At 42.5% G+C, this 15266-nt stretch overlaps 2 protein-coding genes across 2 annotated transcripts; one reads left to right on the top strand and one right to left on the bottom strand.

Annotated features, from left to right (window-relative positions):
* The first annotated feature begins 662 nt into the window (after positions 1-662).
* Positions 663-2996, top strand: hdac12 (histone deacetylase 12). Its single transcript, XM_085796008.1, has 8 exons — positions 663-896; positions 1021-1164; positions 1553-1712; positions 1793-1989; positions 2112-2262; positions 2354-2470; positions 2541-2683; positions 2828-2996. Exons 1-8 carry the CDS (start codon positions 795-797, stop codon positions 2849-2851), a joined length of 1038 nt encoding a protein of 345 aa, XP_085652134.1. The 5' UTR covers positions 663-794; the 3' UTR covers positions 2852-2996.
* A 1338-nt stretch (positions 2997-4334) lies between these two features.
* Positions 4335-11133, bottom strand: trmt9b (tRNA methyltransferase 9B). The gene is made up of 4 exons (XM_085796009.1): positions 10847-11133; positions 7286-7485; positions 6964-7137; positions 4335-6509 (listed from the first exon to the last, which is right to left on the bottom strand). Exons 2-4 carry the CDS (start codon positions 7437-7439, stop codon positions 5545-5547), a joined length of 1293 nt encoding a protein of 430 aa, XP_085652135.1. The 5' UTR covers positions 7440-7485; positions 10847-11133; the 3' UTR covers positions 4335-5544.
* Positions 11134-15266: the final 4133 nt, after the last annotated feature.

The following is a 15266-nucleotide window of genomic DNA, read 5'->3' on the forward strand; positions in this document are numbered from 1 at the left end:
CATTATTTGACAAAATTACCAAACATGAAATGATTGCTCGGGAGACAATTATCATCAACAGAACATTTTTCGTATTTTGCCTCCCACATGGTGCACAGACTCTGTCTGGCATCCACAGTAGTTCAGCCTTTATTAAAATCAACTCCTACTTTTTCTTGCTTGTTGTTGTGCACTTGCAAAACATTGGCTGTACTTCACCAAAGGTGTAAAGATTTAGATCATCTACACTACTCACAAAAAGTTACGGATATTTGACTTTTGGGTGACATTTTTGGAAAATGTGAAAAGTTCATACAGTGATGTTATATCATGAAGGTAGCCTAGGACATTTTTGTATATTTTCATCTCAAACAATGTATTGAAACAAAAGGTAACAACAGTGCTGGGTATACCACACAACAAACACTCTGACACTCTCTAAGTAGACACTTTCCTCTGACAACATCCCATCTGAAGCCTCCACATGGCCATAGAAACATGTCATGCAGCAGAACATTTAGTGGTCGAAGCACCCGTCCGTTACTAGCCTACTAATTACACAAAATAGATGTTGAATTGACTACCTGCAGCTTTCACTGTCAATCAGTAGATGGTGGTAGACAACCATGACACACACACACACTCTGGTGTTTCCACTCCGTGTCAGCAGGCGGCGGCGTTACAGAGGACAAACAGTCAGTCAAACATCCGTCAACACACAGGACACCTCCAGCTCCAGCCTGTTTACTATTACTACGTTTCATAACATTAGACTGAATGAAAGTCACCACCTCTCTCTGCCACATGTCATAGAAATGACTTGCATGAAGCAAATACTTGGGAAAACACGTGGAGTAAAAGTGGGACGGTTGTTTGGTGCAGCGTTCACCGCCTGCAGATGTCTCCATGCAGAAACAGTAAGAAACGACCGCTTCAATGAAGTCATGTGTGTGTGTGTGTGTGTGTTTTAATCAATCTGAACATTAAAAACAGACTGCATTCGCATGAAAGCTGACATTGACAGGTTACCTTCATCTCCAGGTGAGACACGAGTCCAGCGGGCTTCCGGTGGTTCATCACAGGGACTATGTGTGTGACCTCCCACCGAACCACAGGTTTCCTATGGGCAAGTTTCCCCGGGTTTTCCACTTTCTACTCAAAGACCAGGTCATCACAGAGAGACAGGTGAGGGACCGTGAAATATTTTACAGTTTGACATTTTACATTGTGACCTTTTATTATTGCCATGAAATGTCATATAGGCTATAATCGATTAATGTATTTTAATTTTGACAATTTAATTTTCATGTTTTTTGTCTCTGTAAATAGGTCATCTTTGTGCTTTGGAACTGTACTGCTGCTATTAGGCTACTATTCTGTACTTTTATTCATCATGATAAAACAGCAACAACAAAAAACATCAGGATCATTGATAGTGAAAATCATTGTTAGTTATAAGGCTGATTTTACTTGTAGGCCTAGTAGTAGCTAGCTGTGTTGAAGACCACTTCTCACATTAATAGGCTATATTACAATTATTCTAATAGTATTTTGTATTTTCCGTCTTCAGTAGGTGTGGGTCCCTGAAATAGCCTCTAAAGATTTACTGAGCTGTGTGCACACTGAGGAATACGTGACCAGCTTCATTCATGGGAAGATAAATGAGCAGGAACAAAGGAGGACAGGTTTCTCCTGGAGCGAGGGTCTAGTGAGACGCTGCCGATATGAAACAGGTGAGGAGAGATGACTTTGCAGCTGTGTGGCCCAGAAAGATCACACTGCATGAGTTGCTTACCTGCTCTCTTGTTGACAGGTGGGACTGTTCTGGCGGCTGAAGTCGCTCTGCAGAGGGGTCTGGCCTGCAGTACAGCAGGAGGGACACATCACGCTTTTCCAACCTTTGGCTCAGGGTTTTGTCTCCTCAATGACTTAGCAGTTGCAGCCAAATATCTAATGGGCAGCTCCCAATCCAAGAGGAAGGTTCTGATTGTGGATCTAGATGTGCATCAGGTAGGGTTAACTCATCTCTACCATTTTCTCTCTGTAGCAACAGAACAATATGTCTCAAAAATAACAATTTTCCGCAATTTCTTGTCACAGCAAATTTCCATGGTTTTTTTTGCATCCAACAGGGTGACGGCACAGCTTTCATATTTAAAGAGGAGCCGTGTGTGTTTACATTCTCAGTGCATTGTGGGAAAAACTTCCCCCTCCGTAAACAACAGAGTGACCTAGATATCAGCCTGGAGGATGGGCTGGAAGACAAGGAGTACCTCTCCACAGGCACGTTAACTCTGGCAGTAATAAATACAAAGAGTTCAAGATCTGTGCTTAATTTAATATAAACTAGCATGTCTGTTGATGTTCTGTACAGTGGAGGCCCACCTCCCCTGGCTACTGGACACTTTTCGTCCAGACCTGGTGCTGTATGACGCTGGCGTCGACCCTCACTGGGACGATGAACTTGGGAGGCTTCGTCTGACTGACCAAGGTAAGCAAGAACACTGGTGGCACAGCCCACATTCCTAGGATTTTTATTTAAATGACTTTGCCTCTCCTAGGGCTGTATAAAAGAGATCTGTATGTGATGAAGACTGTGGTGAGCAGGGGCGTTCCAGTTGCTGCCGTTATTGGAGGAGGATATTCGAGAGACATCGACAAACTGGCCCTCAGACACTCCATTGTCCACAGAGCAGCAGCTCAGGTACAGGAGACACAGCTGCTAAACAGATGTTTCCAAATGACCACTTTCAATAAAGAAACACACAGACCAACTGTAAACAAAGTGTAACAACCGGTTTTACTGGAACATAAGTGATTTTTGTATTTCATGTTCTTCATCTTGCAGGTTTGGAGGGAGTGTGGAATGTAAAACTGCATCCCCTCAATCAGGAGGATCATCAAAGTCAAACTGAAACCTCATCTTTTGGAACCAAAGCCAATATTAATATGTAGCAATAAAGGAAGCTGATGTTCTGAAAAAGATATTGGAGACAATGGACTTTGCACAGTATTGTAATCTGCTGGACAAATTATGTAATTATACATTTCAAAATTACTTGGCCAATTTTTGTTGCGGAGCCCGTATACTGTTTGATGAAATTATCATTTAGAAAGTACAGTGTCTAAGTAAAGAAGGGACATTATCCCATCTATCCTTGTCATGTCATAAGCTACAATCACTCTAGGGCTCCTTGGCTGAAGTGTGATTTAAAAAAAGATGTCTTGACTTATTTACCTCATCAGGATACTATGGTTACTTCTTCAGCAGTAGGGGAGAGTGGGGTAATTTGTGCCATGGGGCAAGTAGTTCCACCCCTGTTATCTAGAAACCATAGAAGAAGTTGGTCATGTGACCACATATTTTTGAAGGGGCATCCATTTCACTCATCCTATCAAGAAGGGAGACACATGGCTTGATAGGAAAGCACATTTATGTTCAAAAAACAAGTTTTTGCCCTCCAAAGTAAAATTTCTATGATCAAGGTTTTTTGATTGCCGTGTTTGAATAATTATAGATAACTTTGAAAACAGTTCACACATGTTTTAGTGCTTTATTAAGCTACACCATGAGTCTACTCAGTTAGCATGATGCCAGCTCAAAACAGCTGGGGAATCCTTTTTTCTCAAAATGCTGGGCTTGGGGTAATTTGTGCCAAAGGGCCTGGGTTAAGCTGTACCAGTGGCAGTGCTGTCTGTGTATAGGAGAAACATGGCAGTGGCACTGATTTGCTTGAAACTTAACATGTGTGATGAGGGACCGCCCCTGAACACACCTGCCCAGTCTGGTTGTGCTCGTAGCCTGGTGGATGAACAAAACATTGCGTTTCTTTGCACCACAGCCCCCAGCGTGCCTCAGGCCTCCGCGACTGCATGGGGACAAGTGAGGGCCCGATCATCACCGCTTCTGGCTTTAATTTTGTATTGAATGTCTTGCTTTTATATAGCATTAACATTTGTGAGATTAAAATTATCTGTTTTACTTCAATTATCAATGGCACAATTTACCCCAGTGTATTCTCTCTAATGGCACAACTTACCCCGCACCGGGGGCAAGTTGTGCCAGAATTTTTTTTTTTTTTTTCTAAAGCTATATTTCTGAAACGGTTGATTTAAGATTCAAAGTGATTGTTCCCAGGGATGCACAACATCCTAAACTATATGTACATAAATTAGTTGGGGGCATTATTATAATCCCCTTGCTTTAAAGGCAATTTAAGTAAAAATTGGCACTACTTACCCTTACCGCTCTCCCCTAACTATCTGCAAACTATTGGCTGTTATTGTACAATACACTGAATGCCAGTCTACCAACATGTACAAAAAGTCTAATGTCAGTAAATGCAGCACAACAGTCATGAACAAAAACATTTAATGAAGAAAAACAAGTTCAAACTCAGACTAATTTACATCAAGTCACATGAGACATTAAGGTTCCAGTGTCACTTGAGAACAAACACAGTTGGTCCACACATACTGCACTGATAAAAGTTGTGCACCGTCCTTGGCACAATGGATACAGATAATCAGTATGTTTCAAGTTTCACCTACATTTGTCATTCACTGACATCAAGCAGCGACATCTTTGTGGTACAGTGCAATGTTTATTCACAGTACATGAGGCAGTTGATTTGCTGAAACATACTTGTGGTATAGTCAGCTTGTTATGAGACGACACAGCTACGACAAATATCAACATTAAGCGCACACACACTGGTAACACCTTGGAAACACTTTGAGAATAAAAACACGACAAGCAAATGGCACAAACGTTTTGGAAAAGATTCTGCACAACTTTGAGCTCGTTTTATAGTCTAGTGTTTATGATACATTACACATGAGCAGAAAGTCCTACCGAAAAGTATGAAACAGTTACTCGCCGCTAGTTTAAATTCAGATTTCAGGAACGTGCAGTTGTAAAAACAGGCAGACACAAAGAGTGAACTAAAACTTTTCCACTGAAATCAAAGCATTAAAACAGATAAGAGCAGATGGAAGAGCATACTGTAGTCTTGGAAACCTCCCCTTGGCTAATTTTATAATAGTCCAAAACAGAAAAACTGTGCATTTCTTAACTTCTCCCTTTGAGAAATGCTCTTTTAAAAAAGATAAAATCCTGGAGTTTTGCCAGGGTTTCTTCTTCTACACCAAATGAAACACACACTGGGTACTGCTTGTTGCTTTCATGAACTGAAATAGAATAAATACTTTTTTTTCTTTTTAAAAACTACTAAATTACAGTGATAACCATTGTTTAACACTGCCTTCCTGTGCAAAACATTATAGTAATGTAATCGAAAATAATGCTAGATATGGACAGATCCCATGACAGCTTCAATTTCACTTTAAACTGAAAGGAAATTATTAAATTTTTCCAAACAGTTCAGGTGAGATTTGCAGCAGTGGAGTGGTTTATTATAGTGTTTAGTGTACCATCAACAGTGGCTACATCTGTACCTTCGCACACTTTGCACCTACAAGAATGTAAAAATCATTGAATGTGCATTCCGGTGCTGAACCTTGAGGCAGAGTTGATGCAAAGTAAAATCAGAGTTAAAGTTAAAATCATATTTTCCACACCTGAATTTTTTCGGCCACAACACACCAGTTGGCATGGTCAAAGTAGGTGTGTTTGACATGAAGCTCCTCAACATGATTCTCAATGAGCTCTGCCAGTTCTCCCTCCCTGAAGACGTGGTAGTACCTCAGGCAGGAGCCTTCCACCTGTCCCTCACTGCCCTGAGGACTTTGTGTGCTTTCCTGTGGCTCCTTCGCCGGGGGCCCTCCCTCGCTTTCATCTCCAGACTGCTTCATGTGCTCCGTCTGGAAAGGCACCAGGTCTGGCAGGGCCAGAGAGCCACACTCCTGGGCTAAAGATACTGGGACACTCGGGTTTTCTGTGCCGTTGTTGTTAGGGTTGTTGTTGTTGTTGCCTCCAGGATCACTTTGTCCCTTGTGCAGTTCAGTGAGCGGGTCAAAGACGTCCTCCTCTGATCCGATCACAGACGGAGGAGAAAAGAAGCTGGAAACCTGCTTGATGAGGCCTCGTCCTCTCCCGCGCTGGCCGGCCCTGCTCCCCTCGTTTTCACTTGTGGGTGAAGATAAAGTGCTCAGGTCTCTGGAGGACGACCGGGAGATGGCTAAGCTTCCAAAGTCGAACACAGAATCCAGAGACCTGGAGAAGAACCACAGTCTCTGAGTCCTCTGCTGCGGCATGGAGCAGGTCAGGTCTTCTTCATCTGCCACGGACGATGTGCTTCTAACCTTCCTGTGCTTGTCGGTGTTGTCTATGGCTTCGCTCATGCTCTGTGCTGCCGCCCTCCTTCTGGGTTTGGCGTGCTCCCTGTTGTAGCCGGAGGGTGAATGAGGGTTGGGGTTCCAGGGGACGAAAATGTCCTGTTTCTCAAATTTACGGCGTTTCTGCTCCATGGCCCACACGTAAATCATGATGCGTCCACCTACTCGCAGGGTGCGAGCCATCTCCTTTATTGCTCGAATACGCCGCTCTTTGGTGGACAAATGATGGATGACTGTGACAAAAATATTAACGTGTAAGAAGGATGCTGAGTAAGCAATTATATAATTAGGATGATGTGTCACATTCAGCACATGCAGTCCACAAACACATTGTGTACACTGTGTATAGCACACAAGATAAATTAATAGTGTGGGTGTCTGCTTTTGGTCTTAATTACACTCTCTTGTTGGAGGACGCACATGACAAAATGTCCATTTTTTCACTCTGTTGGCCTGGCAACACAAGCTCGAGGTAAACTGATGTTTATCATGATCATCATTATTATTAGTTCAATTACTCTGTCAAGGAAAATGACAGCTCCATCAGTTGAGCTTTATGCATATGAAGAGAGTGATTTGTAACTGAGTGAGAGGGGTCAACAATATCCTTACCTCTGTGTGTGTGTGTGTGTGTGTGTGTGTGTGTGTGTGTGTGTGTGTGTGTGTGTGTGTGTGTGTGTGAATTACCTGCAATAGACAGCACAGCGTCAAAGCAGCTGTCTCTGTAAGGCAAATGCAGCCCATCGCACATCTGGACCTCGTGTCCTTGGCTCCAGGCAAAGTCCACCAGGGGGCGACAGACGTCACACCCCAGCTTGAACACCTCCTTGTTGATGTGGAGATACTTGCCATTGCCACAACCTGCCATGGATAAGACAGTTATTTAGAGTGGGAGAGACTGAATGATTAGTGGTCCGACTATACTCTCTCTCTCTCTCTCTCTCTCTTTTAATGGAAAGCAATTAGAATAATCTTGTGTCATTACGTTACAGGTAGAGGTGACACCCACCAATGTCAGCTACGATGCTTCCCGGCTCCAGGTCCAGCAGGAACTGTCGCACCTTTGGCCAGGCTTTATAGCGGCTGTCATTGAAATATGGAGCAATCTTGTCATAGACACTGTGCACATGGTCTCTCTCAAGCTGGCTGGCAGCCTCCTCCATCACGCTTGTCCAGGCTGCCTCATGCAGCGGCCTCACACCATCATGCCTGGGGGGACAGACATCTCCATGCTTACTTCCAAATGGCAAATCTATCAAACAGTCACTCTACTTCATTAAGTAAGATGGGGGGAAAAAACAGCAATGAGGACCCCTGAGGGCAACAGCAGCAAGGTGTCGCTCTCTCCATGCTTGTTAAAGTCCCACAAGGTCAGCAGGACACCTTAATCAGCAGCGACACTGAAACATCTGTCAGGCAACAGGGGTAATTTAACACCAGACCCTCGGCTTTGTACAGGAAGGATCTGCTGCAGTTATGATCAGTAACGCTTCTCACATCCACCCCGCAGTGCTCCAGGAAGACAGAGCAATGTTAAGCAACATGAATACATGAAGTCATTTGTCATCAAGTGTCTGTAACAGTAAAAGGGGGTTGTAAATGAAATGAGGGGGCAGCGAGGAGGAGGCAGTCCGCATCTCGCGCAGCACTCGGCAGCCGGTCCATTTCCACAGCAGCTGCCTCACATTGTTTTCACAGAGATGCAGAGGCAAAAGGTCAACATATAAATCATGTTGGCAACAAGATGCAAAACAAAACATCAGGCATGTCTGACTTCCATCAACTGTGTGAAGCACTGACACCAGGCAAAGTGCTGCTGCTGCTGCTGCTGAGTATTTCAAGACAATGAGATTTAATTCAGCGTCACTGAAAATGGAAGATTTCAGCACCAGCTCACGTTCTGGGAATCCCTTTTGCCTCCTCTTTGTTTCTGAGGAGGACTTTCAATTTCCCTGGAAATTCAAGGCTAATATACAGTATATGCATGGACTGACAATTGTTCTGATTATGTTATTTTCCTCATTTGAACTGAATCTATTCTTGTTTCTGTACTTTTAACATGAAAACCATTTTTTATGTCTGCATCACACCTTCACACTCCCTCCATTCTTTCCTAATTGGGGGGTTACTGGGAAAGCAATTCCTACTGTATTTCTAAATATAGACATTTAAAAAAAAAACAATAGCTCATCACACTAATCAATATTTTTCAGAGATGTGCTAAAGAGTTTCAGACTGAGTTTGTGGATTACGTAATTGTGATGTTTGTGTTATGTCTGGTTTTCACAGCCCCCACTGCAATCATCTTGGTGTATTAGGATGCGGCCCACAGCTCCTGCAGTGCTGCTGCGGCTCCCTCAAGCACTATGCATGAAGAGTTCTTCTATACAGTATTATCTATAGGATACACTGTTATTTTAGGAGAAAAATGTCTTAATAACAAAAGAGTTCTCCTTAGGTTATAATGATTGTGCTTTAATTTGTGAATAATTTGTAATTTTAACTAGAACATACTTTTTTCAAACGCTTATAATAGTTTAATTCATCACATGCTTCACTATGTCATATGACAGTAACTCTGCTCATCTTCATAAATTTGGAATGACTAATTTCAATTTTTAAAAATGGAGCCTGCTAGAAATTGCTTTTTGTAGTGTTTTTATTGACCTCCTGAAGAAGTGTGCAGACTGATGATGATTAACGATGGAGAAAACATGTTGCTTTCTAACAAGCAACTAAGGCCAGCTAACAGGTAAGCTGTCATTTTCTTCCTCAGCATTCGTGATATTCAGCAACAAATCATCATGACATCACACTGTAAAGATCTGTGGGTTGTGCCTGTCTGTTTCGTTGACATCGCTGACAGAGAGGCAGTCAGGACCGTGACACACTTCAATACCTCAGCTCGAACTGACGGACGTGACAAACATTTTCTGCTCTGTGATGCCGAGATGATTTGTTCCTTGCCATCACATGTGATGGATGAAAGTTGTCACTGCCGACCCATCCCAGCAGACTTCATACATCACTGCCATCATGTGGCTGTCACATATTGCCAAATCAATAAGCACAGTTATAAAGTCATCCCTGTTTGTGTGAAAATCTGCTTATGACGGTTTTAGTGTTTTATTAGATGTCATTGTAAATGTCTTGAACCTAGGTCTACTTTGTCCTTGTATCTTACTGCTACATATTTTACCAACTACATACCTGTCTATTTTTGTGTCTGTCAGTCTGCCTGTGACGAAATTCTCAATAACGTATCCAAACCAGAGCAACACAACCTAATGAACCACGTAATGCCACAGTGCACTTTGCTGATGAGGTTAACCAGAGGGAAAGCTATCAGACATTTCCCATCTGCCTCTCTGAGAAGACATTAAACTGATATGTCCTTGAATGTGATATTCACTGTTGCCAACATGTGCACCTGTGTACACATTATGCTGGGAACATTTACCACAGGATATTAGCGACAAAAGCCAGGACGTTCTACATGAAATGCAAATATTTCTCTCTCCAAACTGACAGATCAGCACTCTGTCCATGCATTGACAGCCACTGGTAAATATAGTATGTGCAGCAGCAGCACCAGCATCCCATCCTCCTTCCCTCAGACCTATTTCTGGACCACCATCATCTGCATCATCCCAGCCAAGTGGAAGCAAAACATCCCTTATGTAATGTTGTAATCTGGCCTCATTCAGTATTGTCTTCACTCCATTCCGCCTGAGTTTCCCCCCTCTGCTCACTAAACTGTGGCAGTCCTCAGCTGACGTTATGTAACCAGCAGCTGGGGAGGCTCACAGCACTGTCTCTGACTGACAATGGGGACTAAAATTAAATCAGAGGACAGAGGCAATGGCTGGCACACAGATTTGTCCAAGGTGTAGGACGTTCACTGGATGAAGATAAAAATCCATTGCTTTTTTTAAAATTTTATTTTAATGTTGCATACAGATTTCCTGACAAACATCTAGGCTAAATAACAGTCAGTTCCATTACATCCCTCAGGTCAGAGCTCAGCGGTGCTTTGATGAGAGCGGTGGGTGGTGCTGATGAACAGAAAGCTGTTACTGACCCCTACATGAAATATAGACAGGGATCCATTTAGAACCGGTTTACCAGGTATCAACAACATGTGGAGAGAGGATCTTGGATTCCCATCACTGCTGCAAGCATCTTTTGTTGTCAAATGTCCTATACCTACCTCTACACTGTGATGTTTTCATAGACACTATGCAGAAAATAATGAGCTTATAGAACGCAATATTTGGATAGACAAAACTCAGCTCAGTTAAATCATTAAGACTAAACCTATGAGGTATTTAGGCTTCATTTATGGATATCTGACTTGTCCTTCATATGAGCTGCGACTTTGTGCCCCATCAAAGTTTCTTTAATGGATGAATTCAAAACTATAGGCTCTCTCTCTCTCTTTTTTTTAAAGGCATTCAACCGGTCAACTAACACTAACACTGTAGCCTAATAACTGCTACAATGTCAACATCTACCACAACAACCCCCGCCGCATCCCTCCGATCCGCCCAGAACCACAGCTAGTACTCACCGTCCGTGTCAACCACCGCGGAATTATCCGCCTGTGTCCTCAGGTCGCCGGAGGTAAACTTCCCTGTCTGCACGGGCGATTCATCTACACCACCGACCTGCCGCGAGGATCAGAGGCACGCGCTCGACACGGGGACACCGGGCACATTATCAACGTCCAAGCGAGGACGGATAACGTGAGCTACGGTGGTGGTGGTGGTGGTGGTGGTGGGGAGGGGAGGAGGGGGGGTATACCTGGCGTGTGTGACCTCCAGCAGCGCACCGGCCGCCGGACTCTATCAAATCCATAGCATGTTGAGCCTCTCACCTGTCAAGGTAGAGTTAAACCACACACGCGCTTCCGGTGAGCTGTTTCAAAATGATAGCATCATTGGTGAGGGTAGCCTAGGGAACCGCAGTGGCTACAATGTAAAATTGTCTGTCTTGACACGAGAAATGAGAGTCAAAGGTTCAGTATGAGTCGGGCAATTCAGTCTTTACATTGTAGCCTAGTGATACAGCGAATAGAAATTGTGAAACATTAGTGAATCACAAGAAAAATAAGAAAAAACCGTGATTGGTCAGGTGTCTCCTCTAATGAAACAAATAAACGGTGACCCCACAATGCTTCACCATTTGATACTATGTAGGTGTCTCTGTTGTAAAAATCCGCCTCTGCTCAATAGGCCTTCGTGACATTTTTCTACTAAAAAACAAAACAAAACAAAACAAAACTCCACAAATGTAGCCTACGCTCTTATTTTGAAGAACGTGTGATCCGGTGTCCGGTCTTATTATGGTTGATCTGACGCAGCAGCTTGGTCGTCAGTGTGTAAAAAAGATGACACGCTGTGCGATCGGAGAACACGGTTGTTATTGGCTGTCAGCTTCACGTGACAACCACAATAAACAACGTGAAGTGGAGTCGACAGGCAACACCTCGTGCTCCAGTTAAAAGGAGTTTTTGCAGAGAATATTTATTAACTGACCATCAGACATGGACTAATTTACAGTAAATAGATGAATATCATTGTGCACAAATCTCTATTATTCTTAACAGAATCGTCCAGTTTCTCCTTAATCCTTTTCCCATCAGGATACATTGATTTTAACCTCTGTCAAACAGTAGGCTATGACACCAAGAGAAACATTTGTTCAGGGAGGCTGAACCTGACAGCTATACTAAGATAAAAAAAAAACAAAAAAAAAAACAGTATACAATAGTATAGCTACTGGTATACAGCCCTACTACATGCTGACATTAAGGTCTAACTATGCTCATAAGCTATGACCCACGTTTTCTGAAAAAGATGGATGTGTGCTATGCATGGACAACTTCCTGTCTTTAGCCCCAAGAATCAGGACATATTGAGCTGCAGAGTTCATCAGCGTTCCTGACAATCCTTATCTTCCTCTTTCAAAGAAACAGCAGATGTTTTGATTAGCCTATGCCACAGCTGCTGATAAATGCCTGCACCATTAGGCCTTGCTTTCTTAGGTGGTAATTGCCCACATTAGCCTGTCGTGTCCACTTTTTATTGTCCTCTGGATGTCAGCTCTGATTTTGTCTGCCCTTTCTGTCTCTAAGATGGTTAATAGCAGTGACTTAATTGCGACTCAACAGAGCCATTCAGGGAGCACACATGTCCCAGTGTGTGTGCGGCATGCTGCCACACTTTACAGCTGTAGACCTACACCTTCACGCCTAGGAAGCTGCACAGCACAAACACACACTCACTGTGAGCCAGTAAACAAGGTGAGATGTTGAAAACACTCCTGTCCCCTCAGGTGAGGTTTAGCAGCTGGTAAACAACAGTAACCTTATAAACATCCACCCCCACATCGCTGCTCTAAACGCCAGCCTCTGTTCAATTGCCCGGTCTAATCTGCCCAGTCATGAATTCAGTAGTCAGGCACCACCGTAAATGATGTTTGTGTTTGGATGACTCTTATCAGCTGCCAGCCTGAAACCCAGAGAGAACATCTGGCTGAGGAAACTGAGGCACAGAGAAGACGCAATATAAACAAAGGAGTGGGGGGAACAGACTCATATATCATTTCTTTATTTTAAAAATTGTGATTCACACCATAATCTCATCAGTATTCTCATTGTATCAACAAAACTCCAACACGGGCAAAATGTTGAAGACAACATAATATTCAGCCAACTTTGATTATAACTTTTTACATTCACATTTGGACCAGGGGTCAGGGACAGATGTTTTTACAGGAGAAAGCATGGGCATTTTAGTTCCTTCAGGGAGTAACATTCATGAGTTGTCCTGTTTCTCACATCCTGTTTTTGGGAAAATAGCAGGATATTGTGTCACTGTTACACAAATTGCAGTTAACAGCTGCCAAACCCTTGGTGATAGTTCTCCTGTAGTTTTACAATAAAAAAGGACTTTTATACTTTTCTGGCTGCTCTGTCTGTGACCATGCAGCTCTGATATATAGGAGCATATTCATGGATTTTCTGTAGTATTAATGATATATGTAAAGGTTGCCAAGACTTTACTGTATAAACAATGCAAACAATACTACTTAGTTTCCCTGAAGACCAACCATTTTTATCGACTTGGAATCCACTGTGTGCTCATGAGATAAAGGGTTGTCTGAGCTTTTAAAGCTCTGCAAAGTGTAATTAAAGGAAGAAGGTCTAATAATAGAAGAATTGCTTGAGGAATGTCATTGAATGAAAGCTTGTCCAAGTAAATGGATAGTGCAGAGATTGGAGTTTCTTATAATCTAAGTAGAAATCACAGGCAAAGCCACATGGTTACCCAGATGAGGTCACATCAGATAATGTATATGAAGGAGACAAAATGACCAACTGGAAATGTGTGTTCACCAGCTCGTCTGCATTCGGCCAAACTACTGTGAAATGGAAAGATGTGTATTCAGGGTTTTATTTCACAGGAGCAGAGTCACACTGTTCAGTGCTCCTGCTCATGTACAATCTCTGGCGTTATCAAAGACCAGGGTGTTGAACAGCTGCAGGATTTCAAAGGTCAAAGCTTTTACCTTTAAGATACAAAGGGCAGCTTCCATCATGCCCATTGCTGACAATATAATAGTGTTCTTGATGTGGTTCCTAAAGAGATTATTTCATGCTACATTTAATATCCTTTCAAGAAGAATGAAATCATCACACTCGTAAGATGTTCATGAAGGGTACGGCTCTGTTTTTATACAAAATCTGATACTGCAGTAAAGACAGGGTTAAATTGTCCATAAGGACTATCTTATATGAATTCTTTGTTGTTATTTATTTTAATAAAGTTGAATGTCACTGTTTGTTTTGTCTTATTTATTGGGTTTTTGTCAGTGACTCACTGATTGATCTCATACTGCTCCTGCCTCTGAGCCCTCAAGTCTTAGATCCAAATAAATATCACGGGTCACATGTTGAACTATCACACAATGACTCAAACTGCTGTCTATTCACCGGAGAGAAGGAGCCATTGTCTGTTTGAAAGCTCATTTAAAGCTCCTAAACAAGGTCATTGTTATCTCAGAGACATTCAGCTAAATAGCTCAGCCTTAGAAGTCCGGGATTCAAAGTCACTTGAACATCTATATTTATCAAGATCTGATCAGATTTTCCAAACTGCTGCATTACAACCCTAGGTACAATCATTTTGTATGTAGTGGTTATTGTTGTTGTGTTATCTTTACATCTTTCTGAGTAACTCATAAAGTTCCTATTTCCTTTCTTTTTTGTAGCAGATTGATTGCATCTTGCATCTGTACGGTTGCACATGATACACGTTATGTTCACTGCAGGAAAGATGAGACTCACATCAATTCATGAACTGTTAGGTGTTGCCTTGCACACTGGCGCACGAATCTGTAGATGAAGGTCGATATGCTATATGTTAACAACAAACCTCCAGCGACAAGACATGAAGCTGCAGATAGAAGTACCATATAGCCTATACTGTAATATGAGTCTTGAATACTGTATGTCGGTCAACCTTGAGACATCACGAGGGAACCAACAATTTAATGTCATGGAGAGATCACATGCTCTTCAGCAACATGAGGAAAAAAGAATATCACAGCTTCGGGGTTAGTGAGACACTTCCAAAAGCAGCTGGACAAAGTCAAACAGAAAATGGCCAATGGTCAAGATGAAAGTGCAGCTGAAATCTGTGCAATGTCTATATCCATATAGAAATGTGGGCCCTTACAATCATGGACCGAAAGCCCAGAGGTGAGGATGATTTGTTTAATTACATTGGAATGCATCTAAAATGCCAACTGACAATAGTCACAACCATACCTTGCTTCAACTGCAGTTACTAGGTTTCTATTGCATAAGACTCTCCCCCTCTCCCCTCTATTGGCAGTTTAAACCTCCACTGATCATCCTCTCTCAGCCAAAACCAGCACATACTTGTAAAAAGACTTCTCACTTTATGTGCATCCAATTCACAACG

Source organism: Trachurus japonicus, chromosome 13 (genome assembly GCF_045865225.1).
Source record: "Trachurus japonicus isolate A0001 chromosome 13, Traja_1.0".
Taxonomy (NCBI): Eukaryota; Metazoa; Chordata; class Actinopteri; order Carangiformes; family Carangidae; genus Trachurus; species Trachurus japonicus.